Source organism: Cyanistes caeruleus, chromosome 3, assembly GCF_971803275.1.
Source record: "Cyanistes caeruleus chromosome 3, bCyaCae1.hap1.1, whole genome shotgun sequence".
NCBI classification, from domain to species: domain Eukaryota; kingdom Metazoa; phylum Chordata; class Aves; order Passeriformes; family Paridae; genus Cyanistes; species Cyanistes caeruleus.
Window position 1 is genome coordinate 40,819,481 of NC_141703.1, and position 23,170 is coordinate 40,842,650.

At 41.0% G+C, this 23,170-nt stretch overlaps 1 protein-coding gene across 1 annotated transcript in view; it reads right to left on the reverse strand.

Moving 5' to 3' along the window:
• Window positions 1–5,780, reverse strand: part of CLDN10 (claudin 10) — a 54,325-nt gene extending 48,545 nt beyond the window's left edge. Inside the window, exon 1 of the mRNA XM_023947553.2 lies at window positions 5,510–5,780. Within this exon, the coding sequence (XP_023803321.1) occupies window positions 5,510–5,723 (214 nt within the window). The 5' untranslated portion in view covers window positions 5,724–5,780. The remainder of the gene's footprint in view (window positions 1–5,509) is intronic.
• Window positions 5,781–23,170: the final 17,390 nt, after the last annotated feature.

The following is a 23,170-nucleotide window of genomic DNA, read 5'->3' on the forward strand; positions in this document are numbered from 1 at the left end:
TGACTTGAATTTTCTAAGTCACCACATGGATGTTGTACTCATTGAACACAAAAGTTTATCAGAGGGGTGGCTCAGCCTAATGAACATGGATCAGTCATACCTCCCTTCACTTTGCACTTTTCCTAGAAGGATTTGCTTGCTACAGGAAAGTTCTTTGGCACAGCTATCCTCCAGAGTTATTTGATCCTGTGTTCTGGTTTTGGCTTGGATAGAGCTACTTTTTTTCCCTAGTACCTGGTACTGTGCTGTGTTCTGTATTCAGAATGAAAATAATGTTGATAACGCCTTGATGTTTTAGTTGTGGCTAAGTAGTGTTTATCCTAAGTCAAGGTCTTTTCTGTTTCCCATGCTTTGCCAGTGAGGAAGTGCACAAGAAGCTGGGAGAAAACAGAGCTGATCCAAAATAGCCAAAGGGACTTTCCATACCACAGACTATCATGTTCAGCATATAAACTGTGGGGTGCATTGTCTGTAAGGGGCTGATTGCTGCTCAGAGATGAGCTGGGCATCGGTCAGTGGGTGGTGGGCATTTATACTGTGCATCACTTCTTTGTCTTGGGTTTTATTCCTCTCTCTTTTTCCTATTATTATTACTGTTAGTGATTTTACTATTATTATTGTTATATTTTGTTTTATTTCAATTATTAAACTGTTTTTACCTCAGCCTACGGGTGAGGTAAGAACTCTTTTCCTGATTCTCCTCCCCATCCCACTGAGCGTGTTTGGGGGGTGAGTGGCCAGCTGCACACTTACCAGCCGGGGTTAAACCACGATTCCCGTGACTCTGTCCTTTTGACTGCCTAGAGGATTCTCCGGCAGAGTCCCCCGTGGCTGACCATCAGCCAGAAGAAATCCGTCCCGGTGGATTTCTCCCTTCCTGATGACAGCTGAAGCCCACCACCCCGAGCTGACGGCCCGGCCCCTTCCTTTGTGACCCGCCAGAAGCGCACACAGCTGCTGCTTGCCCGGGCTCTGGGTACAGCTAAACCTCTCTTCTCCTGTGGCTATCCCCCGGGGGAAGCGAGGCACGCCGCCTTTCCAGGGAGCTGGGCAGCTGCTTGTCCCCAGGCGGGCGGGCGGTACCACCCGCGGGCACGGCGGGCGCTTGCCGGGGCCGCTCCTGCAGCACCATGGAGAGAGGAGCGCTCCCGCCGGCCCCAGCGGGACCGCGGCGGGCAGCGGCAGCGGGCAGGGCACGGCCATCTGCCAAGCAGCAGGCAGGAGGAGCGCCGTCCCCGTCCCCAGCACTCACGCACCTGACCACCTGCAAACCCACTCAGGACGGGTGTAAAACCGTGGTGTTGGCTTCTGGGAGATTTAGCACTAAATGCCCTCCTCTAAGGCTGAGGAAAAGCCTGGCCTTGGCTGCCGTGTGTGTACCTGGCTGGATTGTTGACTCGCACCAAAGAGATGCATAGTGTGCTTTCCCTGGCAGTAAGTTTCTGTCAAGCAAGGGACACTCTCATGTCAGTCCTTTCCTGCTCCAGAGGTTGAATTCTCTGGAAAAGTTGCTAGTGTTACCCTGAAGCCCAGCTAGAGCTGCTCTCTACACACTGATGAACACAAATGGTGTTTGACTATTCGAGGCTGTTCTGGGTACATGTGCTGCAATAGCAGTTGTCTTGTATAAATTTCCTTCTGCTGCTTGTCTGCATTGCAGTGGTGGTATCATAAAAAGGCAGCTCTGAATCGGTTTGCTGATGTGACCCAGAACAGCTGGGCATGGCGTGTTCCATATTGGCTACCATCAGGATAGCACTATTTGCCCCATCAGGCTCTGCCAAAACTGACAAGGCACTGACAAAAGGCACTGAAAAGACGCCAGCAGGAGATCTGAGCCTCAAAAAACCAAAAGTTCAAGGAAGCGGTTTCTCCTAGTTTCTTGTATGTCTCCCTGAGCTCATGGTATGGAAAACCATGTCATGAAACAGTGCCGTAGGTAGGTCACGCAAAATGCTAAACAAATTGTTTGAAGAAGCCTAGTAGCTGTCCTGACAGAGTAAAGAAGTGTCACAGAAAACAGATGTAGACACAGCTCAACTGGCTAGCTACAATTCTTTATTTTATGTGAATGAAACAGCTGTCTGTAACACCACCAAAGTCAAAATACCTAAATAAAGTGTCTAAGCCATGCTTGATAGCTAAAAGATAGTTCTTGCCAAATCTGGTAAATTCTGTCATTGTTATAATTCAGAATTATATACATGAGAAGAATGACAAAAATGGTTAACTACTGCCTGCAGTAGAACTGCAGGAGCGCTGGGGAGTTAGCAGAAGGCAAGCTGGATGGAAACTGCCGTAAAAAGTCAGTATCTTTCTGAAGCTCATGACTCCAGAGCTTCAGTTCTCAGGCTCATGCTTTGAAGAGTCTTTATGTATCTTTCTTGCTGATAAGGACTGAGTGGTTAATCAAAGGTTACTCTTTTTGAAAAAAAATGTTGTCTTGCTGCTAGTTTTAATTTGTGGCATTTATTGACTGTGTGAGTTTATGTTTGTGAGTAATGCTTTTAGTCATACAATTTCCATGGGTGTATCTGATGCTCTGATAATCACAACCAAGTTTACTGAAGAGACAATGTTCCCAGATAATATTTAGCTTGAAGCTTGTTGTATTTGTGTCAGATCTGATGGATTATTTTGTTGCATACGTCTCCCAAAGCAGTTGATTTAATAAAAGATATTGCTTCTTCCCACAAACATTGCCTTAAATTACTCTAGCTACAATGCTGTCACTATTCAGGATCTCCCTCTAAAATCTTTCATCTGAATGTTTCAGTCACTGCAGCAGAGCACACCATGGCTGGACATGTGAATGCACGTGTACATTTGACAGCAATGTACAAGCCCAGTTAGCTTTGGATACTGTTGGCAGTGTGGTCCTGCTGACCCAGACTTCCAGAAACATGAACCCCTCAACATCTGTACCTGGGCTGAGTTGCAGAAGCTGAGTTCTCATTGCCTTGCCTATGTTCCTGTCAGCACCACTAGTCCTTGAGCTGATTCTGGTAAATATCTACATACTGCCTGTGACTGCAGGGTAATCATGCTCAGAAAAAGGCCTCTGGAATCTGAGGGGTTTTTGTTTGCTGTGAAAAACAGAAAAAAAACCACCCAACAAAACCCCTTAAAACTTCATAGAAAAAAAAAAAACCACGAAAAAAAAACCAGAAAAAAAAAACTTCCTCTGCAAAATCCTCACAAAAATTGCAATTAAACATTGAATGATCAAATTAATCTTCTTTGGAGTAGAAGTGACTTACTACACTCACTGAATACTGTTGCTACTACTCTTGCTGATATTGCTAATATTTTCTGTAGGGTAACCTGAAAATGGAAAGATAGGAATGGAATGAGGAACTTGTATAAGTTGTCTTGGGAAAAATTGCAAATAGATTCCATAAAAAGATGAACGTGCAGAAGAAAAGTTATATTGCCAGGCCTCATTGGCCTCAGTATGTAAGTTATAATGATATATTGAAGCTCTGAGGACAGAGGGTTCATAACTTCTTAAATGTGAGCATTTTATTGTTTTACAATCCATGACAGAGTGAGAGGAGTGAGAGTGCAAAGCCCTTTCCCTGTTGAACCCTTGCTTTCCTTGGATTATCAGTAGTTTATGTTTAGCAGGTTTTCCATACTGAATACCTCACTCTTTCCCAGTAGTGTTTGTGCTACATGTAACATTACCCTTTGCTGGTGCATGCACTGGCAAGTTAAAATTAGACTTACTAAATGTCATTACAGCAGCTTGTTACTTTCTTACATGAACAAGACTGTGCTACTTTCATTTGTGAATTTCTTATCTATCTAACATGTGAAATCTTACCCAAATGCTTAAATATATATTTAAACAATGCATGCATAATATGCATTTTCTGTTTATTCAAATTTCAATCATCCAGTGATGAAAATAATATGAAGTGGCAAACATCAGATTATTCTGAAAGCAGATTTTGTGCTACTAACAATAGAAATAATGGTACTTTCTAGTTACTTTACATTGCTTTAAACAATGTCTGAGAAGAAGAGGTAGTTTTCTTTCTTTAAATCTTGGCAGAAATAATGCACAAATTGTTATTTGCAAAATATAATAGTCACTTTTCAAAAATATGTGTGAGTTTCTGTGCCTTTTAAGTGATTTTTGATGATGAACAACATTCTTCAGAGGAAATAAAACTCTTCTTATCCATTCACATCTCTCATGGGTGATTTGTGATGATTTGAAACAGGGCATCATGAAATATGTAGAGAAATTATGCCAAGTTTTATCTCAAAATCATCTGTATGTGCAAGAGTTGATCTGTATGTGCAGCATATGTATCAGCACATAGTCTGATGTGTCAGGGGCATGAATGCCAAAAAAGATCAGGATATGGAACATCCCCAAGCTTCCAAGTTTCTATATATGTGTGCGTCTATGACCCTATCTATGTAATATAAATATATATATATATATATATATATATATATATATGGCAACAACCATGTATTGTTATATTTGATATTTCATACAGCCACTGGCTGTTCATATCTTAACAGAACTGTACTTCTTTCTGGTCTTGTAAAAGCTTTGGGAGACTGGTTCTGTCTAGCCTGGGTTTATTTTCTGGTTCCCTTAAACAATTGTGTTTTAATGCATTTTTTCCTACTGTAGTCTGACTCCATCTTGCCTGTGTGCTGTCTACCCCAGGGAGAGCAGTCCTTCTGCCAAGGCCCTCATGAGTGCATACACAGAGTTTAACTGATAACAGTATTTTGCCTACTATCACAAGGCTTAACAGCAAATAAAACCAAACCTCTTAATTTACTGCTTTACACATAGAGAGAAACACAAACCACATTTCATGGTACACTAATAGTTAGTCCCTGTCTCTGAGAAAAGCTGTTTCTGACATAAGGCAAGAAGCCTTCGTTCCTTCTCACACTCTGATAGATGACTTACTAATCCAACATTTTCCATTAAAGTGGACATTCTGAAACAGCACACCTTTTATCTTTAAAGTCAAAATATTAGCCTGCTATACAAGCAGGTATACTAACACTTAATTCCTAATATGTATTTGCACAGCATGCACATATTTGTGGATGTGGTTATTTGCTCTCTGATTTTTTCAGAGCACTGATAGCTGTTACAGACCTTGCTATCTTACCCCCTCTCACCATCCAGCAAGCACAATGCTCCTTTTGGGATGGAAAATAGAGCTGCAAGACAGTTTAGTCCATTTCTCTGCTAACAGTGGTTTGATACTGACAGTTATTGCTGGCACTATGTCCAGTATACTTATCACATATTACCAACCACAGAGTAGAGCTTACTTTCTTTCTTGGAATACGTATCATTCCTACAAAGTTGTTTCTGATATTCTGCTTACAAGATTGTTTATTTATATTCATCACAATTCTTTAAACATAATCCCTTGCACAAGGCAAAATAATCTTTTACTCCTCAGGCTCACAACTTGCAATACATGTGGCTTTCCATAAGTTCCAGTTAAATTATGCTCCTTACCTTCTACTTTGAAGATAGTAAGGTGAGGTCTGCAGTGAAAAGCCCCCAGTGCGTTGCCAGCACAGTTCATCCAAAGACCCTGGAAGACCCAGGTTGCAGTGATAACAGATGATGCTCGACTAGTGACTTTCCACTCATTTGATGCAGTAGCAGCAATAGCAGCTCCCAGCCCACAGAAACAAAATATGAAAGCTATAATCTGTATTCCCAGCATGTTTCTCTGTAAACCAGGGATCTTACTAATGCCACTGTGTGGAGGGAAAAGCACTTTAGTCACGTGTGTAAGCAAAAAGGCATAACATAAGCAAATTATACTTGAACAAGTTCAGTACCACTTGCTACAGAAAGTTAATGTGGCTGAAAGAAATTGTCACACTTGAGTGATTTAAGAAAGGCCCTAGGCATTACAAATGTTTAGAAGGAAAGTCAAGGTACAACTTTATAGGAGCTAATTACTAGTACTTACTTACTAATTTCTAATTGTAAAAATTAATTGTTTTCATTTTTTTTTCATTTAAAGTATTCCAGTTAATGCTTAATTTTCAGTTAATTGGAAACTTACAACCATTCCATCTAGCAAAATAGGTTCAGAGTCCAAACGGTACAGCGCTATTTACGGATTACCACATTTTAGGAGGATCACACAACACTTGAAAAATAACTCATTGAAAGGCTGTGAAATTAATTCAGGCATAACCAGCCACCATGCAAGCAGCTCTAAAACTGGAGGAGGTAGTGTCTGTGGGTGTATTTGTAGAACAGCGATTCTAGAGCAACAATAGACACAACAAGTCCCTGAGCGGTGATGCAGCTGCAACTGTCAGCAGAATGAGCCTCATGCAGCCCCCACTGAGACTTTTCACTTGTTCATGGTAGAAAATGTACTGCTTCTTACACTCTGCATGAAATACGTAGCACAGAAACATCTGTCCCATCACTGACTGAACTCCTGCAACCTCATGTCATGAAGAAACCTCAAATTATGCAACTGACTTACTAAAATGTCATCTTTAGAGTAGCAGGCACTGACAGCACCACACTGAAACAGCTATTCTAATTCAATTCCTGAGTATACAATCATTACTGGTATGGGACACACACCATTTTGCAGATTTGTTCAGTCTTTACTCTTTTAAAATTTCAACTTCCAGCTGTATTTATACCTTTCCTGTACTTTTGGCCTCCTCCCTAAAGAAGGAGCAAACTCCTTTTCTCTCTGGTGCTAGTGTATGCCATTGGTGACATGAAATTACCCTGACTATTGAGTGTACACCTTTACTTTTGACAATGTGGTCTATATTTTTTCCTTTGGGTACTTCTAGTATTGATTCTCCCTGCTACAGCTGTGATAAAATGACACACTGAACACTGGCATTGGATTTTTTCTGTAGACTTTTCATAACTCATGGAAGGGTTAAACAAAGGTGCTAAAACATCATTAACATTCCATGTAAAGAGCAAGAGGAGTTTTGCTGAGACTGTCCTGGCGAACCATCATCTGGTACTTCCACTTTAACCAGCCTTAGGCTCAGCACTGAGGAGGACCCGAAAGGATGATTGTACAGATCAGAAAATGACACTACAAGAAGGAATTTCTTTTCAGACTAGTTAGTAGGCTCACATCCCACATATTTAGAGTGAATAGAATTTTTTTTTGTTAACACAGACAACTTGAAAGACATGGAAAGTGGGTTTGCCACATGCTGTCATTATAATATACCAGGTTTTAACGTTGAGGACAATATTACACAGGAAGGAAGCAATTTTGCATTGCTGTTAAATGATGTAGTACCATTTTTCTTATGTTAGGGGTCAAACTTCATGTAATCTTTCATATATATTTTCACTAACTTTGAAAGGGCATAGAGGAGAATACAGAAATGGATCCAGCTTTGAAGCAGATTCCTGAGAGTTGAGATTATTTTTTGTTCTATATCTACCATACAAAAAGATGGTTTTGGGTTTGCTTTTTTGTTTATCAAAGATTATAATAATTCACACAGAGTACTGAGAAGACCTTTCATCAGGTATCTTTTTTCTTTTTTAAATCCTCTGACTGACAGTAATGTTGGCTGAGCACGCAGAGGAGCTCAAAGAAGTGTTTTATATCTGATGCTAAGTTCAGGTCTAGTTCTGGACTTTCCCTGAGTGTGGTGACTGACAAAAAAAAACCCCAAAACCAAAAAACCAAACCAACCAAACAGAACCACCAAAAAAACCCCCAAACTCAGAAGCTACTGACTTGGACTGGCAAAGCAAGGATGACTGTAGCAAACACTCTCTCATCCCTCCCTACTCCTCTTTTTTCTCTATTCACAGCAGTGTGCCTTATCAACATAGCTTGTGAGGATCTACCCAGGCTCAGGAGGACAAGGCTACCTGTCTGTTTCTTAGCGACCTGGATCTAAGGCAGAGGTGCCTTCTCAGTCAGACCTTGCTCTTTTAAAGCTGTTATCATGCTATTTCCATAGGAAGGGTTTTCACATTTCTATTTGTAGATAAACTGCAATACAAACTCCTAAGTGTCTTCTCCTTCTCAGTCTTTGGTCATTTCCTACCAAGGTCCCATCCAGTACAAACTCATGACTGTTATGCTGGTGGGACACTGAAGGCTGCTTACTTTAGTGGAAAGTGCCTGCAGACACCACTTGAACTGTAGACTACGCTTTCATGGTTTAAGGAGGCCTTAGTGGTTTCTTGGCCTTTATCTTGATTGTTTTCTAGTGCATGACTGTGGAATTCATGGTCACAAGCACTTCACCCTGCACTGGTTTCTAGAGAGTTAGTGTGTGAGTGATGAATAAATTAAACAGATACTTAAGTGATAAGGAAGAAGTAAGCAGTCCTGTTTACAACCCTCATTTCTTCTATAAACTGTAAGAAGTAAGTTAATCAGTCATTTAAGAAGTTCAAGTCGAAGTTGAAAGTTAACCTGTTAATGCTGTTTTCCATTATATCAAAGCTTTTTTCTCTGTTACTGAACAGACAATAGTTGGAAAACAGCCAGGAGTTTAAGGACTGTTTAAAATGAAGTTGAAAAAGGGAAAACATTTTGCTACAGGCCTTTGTTGAAACATTTTCTCTGAACTCCACAAATACAGTAACTAATTATGTGACATTTTGCTGTCTCTATTAAACTGAACACTGTGCCAGTAACATGCAGTATTTCTTTTACTACTGATATTATCTTTTTAAATGTCCAGTGCCAGTTCTTAAACACAGTTGACGCCTCTGCAGCAGGGCAAGAATGTTTACACAGGTAAGCTGTAGCTTTCAGTTTGTGAAATCTACTTCAGCCTATGTCAATTGTTGTAAGCTTTTAATTGGATGAGTTCCCAATGCTGATACAGATCTGGCTGCTGACAACATATATTTCCCTCATGAAGACAAACACAGCTAGAGCAAACATTTAGCTAAACTGAATTAGTTGTGGAGAAAATTATGGTAAAATTAAAACAAAAAAGAACCAAGTGCAAATCAAACCTGATGTTATCTGGATAAGAGAAAAGAGAGCTCTGCAAAGGCAGTACCTGAGGTAACATAGAGACAACAATGTATGAGATAAATAAAGAGTCATGCCAAAGAAATTCTATGCAGAGTGTGTGGACCATGCAAATCGATCCTGAGCACTGCCAGGAAGTTATGGGAAGCCTAAACAACCAGGAGAAGTTGGACAAGAAATAAAACTAGAAGTTTTAAAGACAGAATTAGTGACTCAAGGGTTCTGGAGAAGTCAAAGAAGTGAAAACAGTGTGTAAAGAAGTCAAATGCCCTGAGACATCTCTAATAAATTCAGTCAGGCAAGAGATCAGCTGTATGGTAATATGATTGGTCCTATTACACAAGCACAAAAGGAGTTCCTGAGATCTGGCAGTGAAGTACGAGATGGTGTTGAAAGAAGGAAGGGTGCATTCCAGATGAGCACCAAGTTCTGATGTCTCTGTCAGATGCATGCAGCCTAGAAATCAACCCAAGCAGGGTAGCAGGCATAAGCTGAAGGGGCTGGAGAGGAATTTCAAGGAGCAATGAAATCACTGGAAGTGGGATAATTGAGGAACAAGACAATTTCATCATTTACTATAGCAAAAGGATAACATCATGTTTCAACATTATAGTGGTATGGAGCAGCTGTAGTTTGAGATGTTTGCTGTTCAGCTTGTTAATCATGAAGTGCTGGGTGACATAAACAGAGAGGAAAACCCAATCTTATATTCATCCCAAATTTATTACTTTTTATTGAGCACTGCAGTCACAATACTAGTATGATTGTATTACTGTTAGGTACTATAGTATAATCCCATTATTGACAGTACAGTTTTTATATTCCCATTCCTGTAAACATTCCAGCTCAGGGTCAATAAGTTTCTTAGTAACCTGCTCTAATTGAGAATGTCCCAGCTCATTGCAGAGAATTTTGACTAGATAGTCTTTAAAAGGACGCTTCAAACTCAAACTATTACATGATTCTATGATACTGCTGTAGAAGAGAAAGAAAAACTTCATATCCTTATCACTAGGAAAATTGCTTTGCAAATATATGGATACAGCAGGTAACCCAGTTCAGGGTTTACACTAAATTATTTTTATAGTTATGTATTATATATATATGTATGTATGTATGTATGTATGTATGTATTTAATACCTATGCAAGTACAAGCTGTGCTTTATTACATTTTAAAACATTTTCTGTTAGTTGTTTAAGAGACAAACAGCTCACTTGTGCATTATTTATATGAGCACTTCTTGAATATTTGTCTGAGAATGTGTGGGATTTTGAACAACTGATTCAAATCAGTGTTTGGTATGAGGATAAAAACACATAGGATTAACATTGTTTTTCTCATCTTGTTCCTTAACTGGGCATTAAGGATAAAAGATTAATTTGAAAATGCTACTTTGGGATGATAGAGCATTATGTTCCTTATTTTATGCTGTTGACACCAGGCACTAGCAAACTTACTTGAATTAAAGACATTTGCTGTCACTAAGTGTATTGCTGCTGTTGGCACTCAACCTAGACTTGCAGTAAGTGGCAAAAAGCCAAAAAGGCTTTGTCTACATAAAAATATGAGCGGCAAAGAGCTAAAACACAGTGAAGTTAGAATGATAGGACAAATCATGTGTTTGATCAGTGCTGAAATCTGGGGTGAAATTCAAAGTGCTTTGATGAGAACTTCTGAATAGTTATAGATGAAGTGATAGGCTCAATGAGATCTTGTTTTTTTATAGACTGAACTAATCAAACCCAGCCTCTATTAGAATAAGCCTATGCTACAGTATACTGATAGCATTACTGAAAGCTCCAGGGTGCTGTGGATAGAAGAGTTCAGTGCTTTGAATGATGATAGATGCTAAATGAAAAGATTGCAACACAGATAAAGAAGTAAGGAGGCTAGGAAAGAGGGAAGTAACAGAAATATTGTGATATAAGTGCTACAGACACACACAAACACTGAAGAAAAATAGCACAATGCTGAAAAAATTATTCGTTTATCATACAAGTGAATTCAGCCTTGAGAAAACCTGTGTAAGCACCCTGAGTGCATCCACATCCACCCTTCCCAGAGGTTTGACTGCTAGGGCTGAAGGCAGGCTTACAAATGGTGCATCTGATGGTGCACATCTCCCTTCCTGCTGCAGATATGGGAAGAGACTCCCAACCAGCACGGTGCTGCGGAAAAGCCATGGCAGGTGTCCCTCTCCGCCCTGTGGGATCTGCACTTAAGCTTGGTCCTTAATAGAGCTACTGTGCCTGGCAGCCCAGGTTGTCCTGGGCCACGGGCCACTGATCCAGAGCTGGACCCTGTCCCTGACCTGCAGTCTTGACTTCCCAGCTTGACCTTGGACCCTAATGATTACTGGGCTGTGTCTGACACTGGGCTGCTGTTCCTGGGGCTGTCCCATTCCCTGGATGAGGGCCTGCCCTGCCACCCCCATGGGGAGCCCCCGCTGCCCTCTGGCCAGCTCAGGCCACCATGAGCTCCAGGGCTGTGGGGCCCGGGCCCTGCTGACCCTTCCTGTCTGAGCACAGGACACCTGCCCTGAGGGTCTTCGCAGTGTACGCTCTCTGCGTCGCCCTGAGCCCCAGCTCAGCCCCAGGCCTTGACTTCCTTAGTGGCATCTGAACTTCTCCACCCCATCCAGAAACTAACCTGGGGCAGGTCCAGTTTCTCCAATGCCCCTGGAGCTCTTCAGGGATGGTCTGAAGGCCTTGCCCCACTGCCTGACCCAGATTGTGTATTGATTGTATTGGCCAAGAAAGCCAACATAATCCTGTCCTGCATCAAAAATAGTGTGGCCAGCAGGGCTAGAGAAGTGATTGTACCTTTGTACTTGACACTGGTAAGTCCTCACCTCAGATACGGGGCTCCTCAATTTAGAAAGGACATTGAGGTGCTGGAGCAGGTCCAGAGAAGGGCAGCAGAGCTGGTGAAGTATCTAGAAAGTCATAAGAAGAGCAGCTGAGGAACTTGGGAGTGTTTGGCCTAGAGAAAAGAGATGACCTTATCACTCTCTAATACTACCTGAAAGCCAGGTGAGGATCGGCTGGGGAGCTGCCCCAGGCAGCTCGGGGCAGCATGAGAGGAAACCAGAGAAGGTTCAGGTTGGACAGCAGAAAGAATTTCTTATCTGAAAGGGTAGTCAAGCATTGGAATGGGCTGCTCAGGAAGCTGGCGGAGTCACTGTCCTGCAGCTGTTCAAGAAATACCTGGATGCGGCATTTAGTGTCATTATCTAGCTGACAAACGTGGTGGTCAGTCAAGTCTTGATGATCTTGGAGATCTTTTCCAACCTTTCTAATTCTATCAGTCTATAGTATCCCTTATTGAGGGGTCCATGGCCAGGGCTCATCCCATGTCATGAGAGCTGCTCTGAATACAAATCTTTAGTGCTGTATCTTTAGAAGAGACACAGACCCCACTGTGGTGCAGCCAGCCTGCACCTGCCTTCTGATCCTGACCCAGATCTGCACCCACGGGCCAATGCCCCAGCCCAGACACAGCCTGTCCCCATCCCTAAGGAGGTGACCAATGCCCAGGACTGGAGCTGTCCTGGTGACCCTGGCTGCCCTGCTCCTGGACAGGGGGGAGGGATGGGTCCTGGAAGCCAGGTCCTGCCCGGACACAAGGGAGCCATGCCCAGGGGAGCCTTTGTCCAGATGTCAGGGCATTAAGGGCAGAAATCATGATAGAACTGAGGAATCACAAACCCTGTCTGCACATAGTTCATATCATCTGATTGTATTAGTAGTTTTAAATGAGTATATTTAAAAGTACATGCAAATAATCCTTTCTGAGTACTGTGCCATGTTATTGAGTACAGACAGAGAAAACAGCTTGACATGAAGAATAGAATTGAAAGGATGTTATAAATTTTGAATATAAGGTCCAACTGTGACAAAGTAATCCAAACTGCCTGGAATATTGTGACATAAAGTAATGATATTATGAAAATTAATAATTAAAATGAGCTACTGAATTATTTTTCTAATGCTATGTTTTGCATACCAGAAGAGTTTTGGTGCCTTCCCAGTATTTCATCTGATAATACGGCTCTTTAGAATTGCAACACAAAATCACATTGCAAAACTCTTTACACATCTCTTTAGTCTATGTCATAAGGAGTGTGGAAGACACAGCCCTCTTTGCCTCTACCAGCCAGCCAGGGTACCAGCCCTCTGGGAGGCTATCACTTCACACGAGATTTAGGCAAGAAGGAAAATCTGCCCTCCTGCAGCAGATTCCCCTCCTGTCCTCCTTCAAGAAAGTGCTTCTACCCATGTCCCATAGAGGTGTGGTGGGAAAGAGACCCGTCTGCTCAACTACTGCATTTTTTGGGTATCTGCCCAGTGTGCAGTTATCATGACTTTTGCTATGCTGCTAGTCATTCTTAGCATAAAAGCAGTAGAAATGCACCTACTCATAAGCACACATACATACACCTCCTTCTGTCTTAAACAGCTGAGGTTCTGAACATGCTATGCAAATTCCTGTGACCAATGCCAACCTCTCCTGCTCACATAAGCACTTCAGTACCGATAGAGATTGGTGATATCACTTAAAGCTGATACACAAAATACAGAACTATGCCTACGTCCGGGCAGCAATTCCTGTGACCTGCTCATATATTGAAAGAAGAATTTAGTAGAGTTCAGCAGTTTTATATCACAGAGAAATTATTTTCAATAAGGTCATTCACCACTGACATCCCAAATCCATGACATGTCAAGCATACTTCTTCCAAGGCCTAATACTAGGATTGGTATAGGTTCTTCCTGCCATTTCTTTGTATTGCTTCTGGGAGCAGTGCAAAATATTTCATTCTTGCTCAGCTGTGTCTGCCTCAGACCACTTCCTCTAGAGAAGCAAAGGACTCTATCTTTTACTTTTCCTTCTTGACTCCTAACAATGCTATTTACCCTGTCAGAAAGTCCAAAGCTGGAGTTTCCTACAGCAAATACAGATTAGCTTTCTACTCTGGCTGTTCTTCAGCCTCCTCTTCAATGGGACACTTCATTCATATACAGAAATCCTTTACCTCTTCAGTTTTCAGGTAGGAATGCATGTTAGATTAAGGTGTGATTTAGTGCAGTTGACACTGTTCTCAGTGTTGTGTCAAACTGAAAGAGAGCCCAGGTTTGTAAAACTGGAGAAGGACAGTATTGTTCTGACAGTGCCTCTGAATAGTTAAGACAACATCACCATGTTTTCCAAGAGTAGTGAGGTGACTGCAGAGATCTGTCTCACACTTACAAATGGACCAGGCAGAAAGCATATGTGAACAGCTAAAGGTGGGGCAGAGCTCTTTGCTTACTAGTGTTTTCCTAGCTTACCACCCAGCTAGACTTAGGCCCAGCAACTACAGCCTTTTTCTTAAATCCAGCCCTTACTGCTAATTAAAAGCACACCCAGACAGTCCATCAGCTATGAAACACACCTGCCACATTAATGTAATCCAAAATTATCAGGAGCTGATAAAGCATGATTACAGCCAGCCACAGGTTAAGTCCAGTTTCATCTGCCTTGTAAAACCCAGCAGATGAATGCAGCTTTAGGGTAGGCAGGAAGCTGTTCACTAGGATCTAAGCCCTTCTCAGCTCTCTGTTCATAGCAGGGCAAGCACTGAAGAGGAGGGGAATTAATCACAATGCTGCATCTTGCTTATCACTTACTATCTGTCTCTCATATAGATTATTAGCTCTTGATATTGCAGCACCTTAAGAAAAGAAGGAATCCTTAACACATTTCCATCTTTCTGTATGTCACAACATGGGTTAGATTTCAACAATTTCACCTTTTTAGTATAACTAAAGTCTATCTTTGGAGAAGGCATTTGCTTCTGATTCAATGGGTGAAGATGCAGCCAGGAATGTGTTTCTGAGTTTGCTGCAAGGGCAAAATTTGCTCAAAATCTTTAATGTGTCTTCATCAGTCAGTGTCTCTTGTTTTGTTAAACAATCTTTTAATAATGGCTACTCTGGAAATTAACCAGGTTGGACGAGATGATCTTTTGAGCTGCCTTCCATCCTTGAGTGTTCCATGAAATAATTTTATAGTGGAGTCAGTGTATGCCCTCAATTATGGTTTTCATAATCTAAGCACACTAAATTCTTTCAGTCCTTTGCATTAAATATTTTCTTGAACTTTCAGATACTTTCTGGGGCTTTTTTACTGGCATGTTTCAATATTCTTGTCAAATTTTGGGCACAAAAAAGGAAAGATATAATCTGGTATTGCCTGTTCCAATGCTGGTTCTATTTTTTATTCAAAATAATCTATTATTTTCCACAGTATATTGGAAAATAATGTGTTTCACAGTGCATTGGAAACTCATATTCAGTTGTGACTCTTCAGAACTTTCTGAAAGCATTATTTTCCAGAACTGGGAATCGAGTAATATGTTATTTTTTTACAGTTTACTCTCTCAAAAGAAAGTAAAATTTGATGCCACCTATGTCAAAGTAAGGCTTGATCATTCACTGTCCTCAATGAAAAATAGTCATAAAATATTTAAAAAAAAAAATAAAGAAGTCTTGACAAAAGTAATAACTTTTGGAAATTAAGACACTAAGTAATCTTAGACAAATAGCTCTTGCACATGAACAACTGCTTTGGCAGAGTAAAATCAGTCCATCTGGAAAACAAGTAGTTCAATGACCTTCCAACATTAAAACATATTCCTTCTAAAGATTTTAATTCCTGGTGTCATGCCAGAGGTACCTTTTTTGATTTACTGACCAACCTTTCCTATTCTGTGCTCTGCTTAATTCCACACAGGCAGCCAAATGTCTTGCATGGTGCTTGGAAAGCAAACCATTGGTTTGTTCTTAGAGATTATGATAGAGAATACACAATTGACCTACTTAATTTTGTGGTGCTGTCTTCTATGGCAGCCAGAGCAAAGTAAGTGCTTTCTTGTAAAGAGTGACTTTCATGCTTCTCTATCTGTATTTAATCATGTCCCAGCAATGTTTGCATATTTGCCTGAGAAGTTCTCAGACTGGAAAGCAAAACTGGAATACTTGAGGACAAGAACTAAGGCAATTACTCCTGCAATTTCATTACAGAAGTGGTGATGCCTGAGGAAAAACTTTGCTGTTTCTTATGGCAGTGTGGGATCTGCAGGTTCAGAGAGTAAAATAATTTCATTAGCAGGATGATGGTATTTACACATGATTACACATTGTGTTAAAGTTTGTAATTTATTGTTGTTATTTCATTTGGCTTGGGAATGGAAGGATTCATGAATGGGAAAAACATCACTGGGAAGTTTTTGCTTGTGTAGTTGAATACTGATAGTTACGTTGCTCAGAGGCTGAATTTTGGCAGGAATGAACACTGTACTCCTGTGTGAAGCTGGCTTCTCAGGGGTCCAGAAGCAGAGTGCAAGTGAGAAGGTTGTGCCTTCCCACATTTGATCCTTGGCCCTGGGCTGAGGGAATTCTCCTTTTCCTCCCTCTCCCCAGTTCTTTCCTCATGCAACACAAGCTGATGGCAGGACAAGAAAGGGAAAGGAAAAAGAAAGGAAGGGAGGGAAGGAGAGGAGAAGATAGGAGAAAGGATAGCTGCAATCCATCGTGGTCACTAGATAGCATTGATCTGTTTCTCAATATAGATGTACTCAGTGGGACAAAGTTTAGGGCCGTATCCCATGCTAAACACATAGTAGGAATAAAAGCATCTCTCTTACATTCTAAAAGCCTATTACCTGCATTTGTTGTTCCTGGACATCCTGAAACAAACCTGGATCCTCACCCTGGATGACAGCTGACCAGTGCTACAGGTGTGAGTCTGATGGAGCAGCATCGTGGGGAAGAGCTTTGTGTTTGTCTGAGTCAACATCATCTCCTTGTCTGAATCATCTTTGTTTCATCCTGCATGCATAAATTGTCTTTTGTCTTTGTTTAATACCGAATTCTTTATTCACAGCCAAGTGATAATACAATCTGGAAGCTTTCATTTTTCAGGAACGACTATTAAACAGTGTCTAAAAGCAATTATATTCAGATTTAAGACAAAATAAGACTGTTGACTGCAGTGAGCACAGAAAAAAAAAAACAACTTTTCATCTGGGCTGGCAACTACAATATTTCTAAAAGCTCTGTATCTTTTTGGCCCTGCCAAACTTGTTAGCTATCTAGATAATTACTTTTAGGAATTTGGAAGGGACTGAGGCACCTTCTGCAGCAGGTATTTTACAGCTCTCTGAATGATGTTGTGTCAAAGCCTCTACCATGTTACACATATATTGCAGATGTTCCAGTGTTTAACCCTGTGCTTTTCAACAGATTTGCATTGGGCTCAGAAAGTAGGGGAATTTGTTTAGACAACTAGATATTAGTAAAATCTCTTGATTCCTATAAATAGCATGTACAGTTCAGTGGTGAATAACATGCCCTTTGCAAAAAAAAAAAAAAAAAGAAATTGAATTGCCATTCTGTCCTGATATTCTTTTTTGTTCCAGTCTGACAGCATCCATTATCCTGATTATTAAAAGAAAATACATTTCTTGACAGGTGTATACCCATTGTCTGACTCCTGGCTGATGATTTTTAATCGCCTTAAATCAGTGGTTTATTTGGGGTTTGATGGAAGCAAGGGTGTTATGTTTACTGAGAAGGGCAATAATGAGAGGAGAATAACTATTGAAGTGCCACCTCCTCATTTGTGGAAACTTACAAAATCTCATTCAGAGAAGAGAGACAAAACACATCTTGAAGTGCCAAATTCTTTGTCTACCCACCACTTACAGCTGCACATACTTCACAGATCTCCACCCTAAAGTCCAGCTCCAAGAACAAAGCCTCATTTGGCCAGAGCTGCACTGAGGCATGTGGAACTGCACTTGGTGTTAACACCTTACACAAAGCTGATGTTACTCACCTGCTTTATTTCCCTTTTATATTTTCCACCCACTTTGAGTGATTGAGTATTATCACTGCTTCCTAAACACAGGTGAACTGAAAGTCATGCTTAAAAATATGTAGCTTTTATCTCTTTTAAATGAAAGCATGGAATTTGCATCTTTGCCATTGAATGATAAAATTGAGGATGTGACTACATATACAAGCAATGAAACAGAAAGTGAAAGTGAAATATTTATTTAAAGGGATATATACTGCTCTAGAGAAAGAAAATATGAAGGTGGTTCCTATCACTAATGTGATAAGCATATCATTACTGTGATTCATGTATCATTAATGTGATTCTCATATCACTAATATGATCGGATTACAAGAAATAAGGAAGGAAAATGTGCCTAGGCAAGAAACCATCTAGGTCTAAATGCCTTAAAAGTTGACCTGCTTGGGTAACACAGGTAAAGACCACCTAACTTGATTTTGCAGACGAACAAAAAGCTTGGCAATTGTATTTAAAAGATAAATAGTTCTGATAATTTGGAATCACTGTGATGGAATCCAAAAAGAATATGATGCTTTGGCAACAAATTCCATTGTGCTTTCTGCCTGCTCTTGATAAGCCTCTTTTCCTCCCTGTCTCTCTTCTTTGCTGATCATGTTGTGCCAGCTCTTCCTGTTTCTTGACCAGTCCTTTACTACATGTCCATTCTGTAATATAAAGCCTTGGCAGACATACATGTCTGTAATTGCAAAATGTTAGCTACCTGAGCTTCTTTACTTGTCTTTTGCTCATAAACTTTCCAGATATATATTGAAAACTTATTTCTTCTGTTTCGTTAGTTGCAATAGAGCATATAATTGCTGACTGTGAGAGATGACAGGTTCTTCTCCAAATGCTAATTTAAGCACCAAGAACTAATGTAATTTTAAACTTGCTTTTGAAATGTGTGCTTTGTGGTACTCTGGTTCTGGAGTAAAACTTCAAAATAAGTGGTCACAAGATGATCCAATTTAATAGAAAGGGACAAATTCAGGTAGTTTTAAAACTAAGCTCCCTGGTTTTGAAAGAAGTGGTGATAAATTCATAGGACTTATCTATAACTGCCTGAAGTTCAAGAACTTGAATGCAAAGGATGTTGGTAACCTGCAGATATACAAGACAGAAAAAACAGCTTCAAACCTACTGCGTGAATAGGGAAAAGTGAGTAACATAGACTATTTTAGCCTGCTAAACTACTTCTCTGTAGTTCAGACCACAGTGGGACAACATTGGGAAGGTCTGAAATCAAGATGACTCAAAGCTCACAGAGAACTTCAAAGTAAATGACAAAAGGCATCAAGATGTACAAAGTCAGAGGGGACAGAGAAAGAAAGTGTGGATCCACTTGTATGGAAAGGAGGCACATACAAAATGCTAGGCCGGTATGAACCCATAATGAAGCGTTGGACTCAATAAGGGATATGGGTTGTGCAAGAGACAGCACCCAGTCAGGAATGCCCTTGCAGTTGTTATGCGTTGACTGAGGAGATACCAGCACTCCAGTTGGGTGAGACTACCAAAGGGTAGTCTCAAATGCCATTTCTTTCCTGGATTTAAGCACTCTGTTAAGGGCTACAGGAAGTGCCACAGTGAGACCTGGGTCCATTCTGTGCTTTGCACATACATCATATATTGGGATGCAGATGACAGGCTCATGGCTTCCTTAGTAAAGATGGGGGAGGAATATATGGAAAAAGGCAGCAATCAGTTCCAAAAAATTGTATGTTAACTAAAACAGTTGTCAAAGAAGTGGAAGATACATTCCTCAACCTATGTAAATCCAAACCTCCAGATGCTAGGTACATCCTGCAGACTATGTGATCAGTGGATTTTAGAGCAAGTGGAATGAAGAAACCACTCAGCCTCTGCCTTAGACAGCCAGAGTGCTGCTAATGCAAAATTCACTATGTCAGGAAAGATATCAAACCTGACCCCAGGGCCCAGCAAGTAAAGGATACAGATGGAGTTAACATCATCTCATCTTTCAGTTCTTGTGTATTTTATGCTATCCAGTGTAATGGGATAAAACAGCTGACATCAGTTTGGTGTGAGGAACCATCTAAATACAGGCTAATATAGAGAGTCTGTGCTTGTGTTTTCTTTATCCCTCAAAATCAGTAAAGCAGATAAGCTTCCATCTGGTTTCTTCTCCCCTCATTATTGATACCAGCACTTGCTAGGACACTCCTTCTGCAGATTGCAAAATTTTTTGAGATTCTTCAGGATGATATTAAAGCAAAGATGACACAACATCTTTATATAATTTCCACATGAGTGAGGAAATTAATACCTCCTGCTATACACTTCAGAAGCAATCTGTGCAGGGTACACTTTCTGGACGCAGATTTGGGCTCTTTCTCCTCTGGCAATGCTTCAGTTCTTCTGTAACATCCAGCTTCTGAAATGTGCCTATAGTGTGACCATGATGCTTGAACTTCTTCTTTCTACCAGTGTCTTGAGGGACTCATTGTCACTGGGCCAGTTTTACAAATTAAAAATTCCTGCATCTCTAATGACTGGTTCATCTGCAAAATCCTTCAATCTAATTTACAAATGTTTCAAAGTAACAGAAGTCTCATTCTTTGAGGCAAAAAAAAGAACAGCAGGTCTTCCAGCCATCTGTTTCTTGAATAGTTTGAATGGGAGCAGAGCATTAAGACCTTCCTCAGTCTTAAATCTTTTGACTACCTCAGGATTCAGATGGAGAAATCCCAATACATTTTCTAAGACATCTGTCTTGTCATGTATTTATAAATTCAGGCTTGGGGCTCAAGAACATGACATCTGCTTTAAAATCTCTATCTCTTTCTTTCCATGCAGCTTCAAATTGAGTACAAGGAGTACTTTAAATTAATGGGCAGTAGTGCCACTTTCTATTGAAAATGCAAACAAAACAATGTCTTTAAAAAGTCCAATTCTTCTTTAAAACTCTGTTATGATGATTTTGTTGAAAAATCTGTAATGGACTCAATTAAGGCACACCACAGATTGAGCCCATGGAGGGTAACATAATAGTACTTAAGATATTTATTGCATCTCACAAAATGTCCTGTTGTCTCTCATGAGGATATGTGCTAAGATGTTATTCCTAAAATCCAAACTGATTTTTTTGGCAATTGTTTTTGCTGTGATATCAATTGGCTTGGCTTAATGTGCAAGTGTCATCACTCTTCAGTCATTGCTCAGGTTTGCAAAGCCCACAGACTTAGTCATGCAGACATTTATATTATGTCACCTAAATTAATGTAGGGCCTAGGCACCTACATGTCCCTCAGTCTCAAATTCATGGATCACTGTTCTATTACAGCACTTCTGGCAATGCCTTCAAGGCCAAGGTTCCATAGAAACAAATGCAACAGGAAGAGTTAACTTTATTACAAACACATTAATGTCACAAGGATTAGCAGACAAAGTAACAAAATTATGGTGTTCATGAAGCAGAGCTGAGCAATGACCTCATGCTGCTCACCAGCCTGTTGGTATGTGTTAGCTGCTGCTGTTAGGCTGATGTCACTTCTAATGCAACAACTAAATCCACATTCTTGGGTATGTGTTTGCCTAGACATTGTCCCTCTTCCACTGTTTGTTATACAGCAGCAAGAGGCTCAGCAGAGGCAGCACACTAGGCACCAGAACTGTCTGTTACACAGAAACACGAGAGTGAAGTCAAACATTACCCGTTCTTCATGGGTCCTTTCTGTCTCTTCCCACCTATCCTACTGCATCACCCAGCCTGTATCTCAGAAGTCTCAAAGCTTGGCTCTGCACTCATCTGTTCCAGAAACTGCAGTGATAAAAGGCTTCAGAGGGACAAGATGGCATAAGATGAAACATTTGCTACATTTGCTAGCTGTATTCCCCCTATCTAGTTTCTGGCTAGACTGGACACACAAGAAGAAAACATCCCTAAACATCCCTGCAGGCCTTAATTATTCAGAAATATATAAGCTGCTGGGAGTCCAGAGATGTGAAGTGTATTCAGTGTATTCCGTGTCACCTAGAAGTCCTCAAATTATGTCCCTGTCACTGCTTAGTTTGCTAGTACAGAAGTGGTATTACCCTATTGAAGACATTCCCAGGAGAACAGCATTAGCAAACAAGGCTTTCAGTGTTGGCTGGACATCCTGCTTCTCCTCTGCAGAGATGCAGCCACCCCCACAGTTGAGCCTGCTTGCTCTGGAGGAAGGAAAAATACTTTCCAGGACATTTAGAAATGCATGCAGCCTGCCAGAGCTGGTGATGTGGAAAGGCACCACCTCTGACAGAAAACAAACTTTGCTCTCCCATGTCTGAGAAAAAAAATCTTCATTGGTTTCTCCTGGAAGAATACCAGAGGATGGTTTTGGCAGGGGGATGTGCTTGCAAATAGAGTGTGAGCTCCTTCTGCAATGAAGGTAAAAAACAGAAATAGGCCTTGAGGTGCTGCAGGGAGCCTAGAGAACTTGTTTTGTCCTTAGGGCTTTCTCATTAGATAGTTGCGTGTTGTTCTAACCACATTAACTGGCTGAGCTGCCTGGACTGAACTGCTAAAAGGCAAAATACACGTTTATTTCAGGACTGTTCTGAGAAAGGTATACCCAGGAAAATTTCATTTGATGTTATGAAGCTTTTCAGACCCCAGTCAGTCAAGGCCAACCATTCAATCCCAAATTTCTGAGTTTTCTATGGTGGTCTGAGAGCAACAGTCATGCTGCTCTCAGCTGCAGCTCTTATACAGCTTCAGGAAAACTACAGCGAGCTCATGATTGCCATTCTTTGGTTGTAAGGGTCTGAATTTGCCCAAGGTTTTTGTGAGGGAAATGAAAATTATTTGTCCTGGATATGAACAATGGTAACTGGCTTTTGTAGGGTAGAAAACATCTTTTGTTTCAGATTGGTTGTACTACCCAAGGTATTGGGTACTACAACCTTCTCCTGACTTCACCTCTGTCAGCCAAAGAGATGCACCATGTGCTCTCCTGCAGCTCTTCTGAATCTGGAGCAACCAAAAAGAGGGGGGCATCCAGGCATTCTGACAAAAGCCAGAGGCTAAGGGAAGCACATGGTTCACTGTGGGATAAGGTGGGGTGGCAGAAAGGTGCTACCCCATGCCAGCATTTGGGCAGGCTGGGCCTATGGGGATGGGTTCAGGTCAGTGACCCAAACAGGGCTGCCAGGTATATCCCAGTAAAACCCCTGGGGAACAGTATGGAAAGCTGTCAGCCTTGAGGGTTTGTGGTTAATTTTTACCTCCCATTTTGCTATTAGACCCCAGTGGAT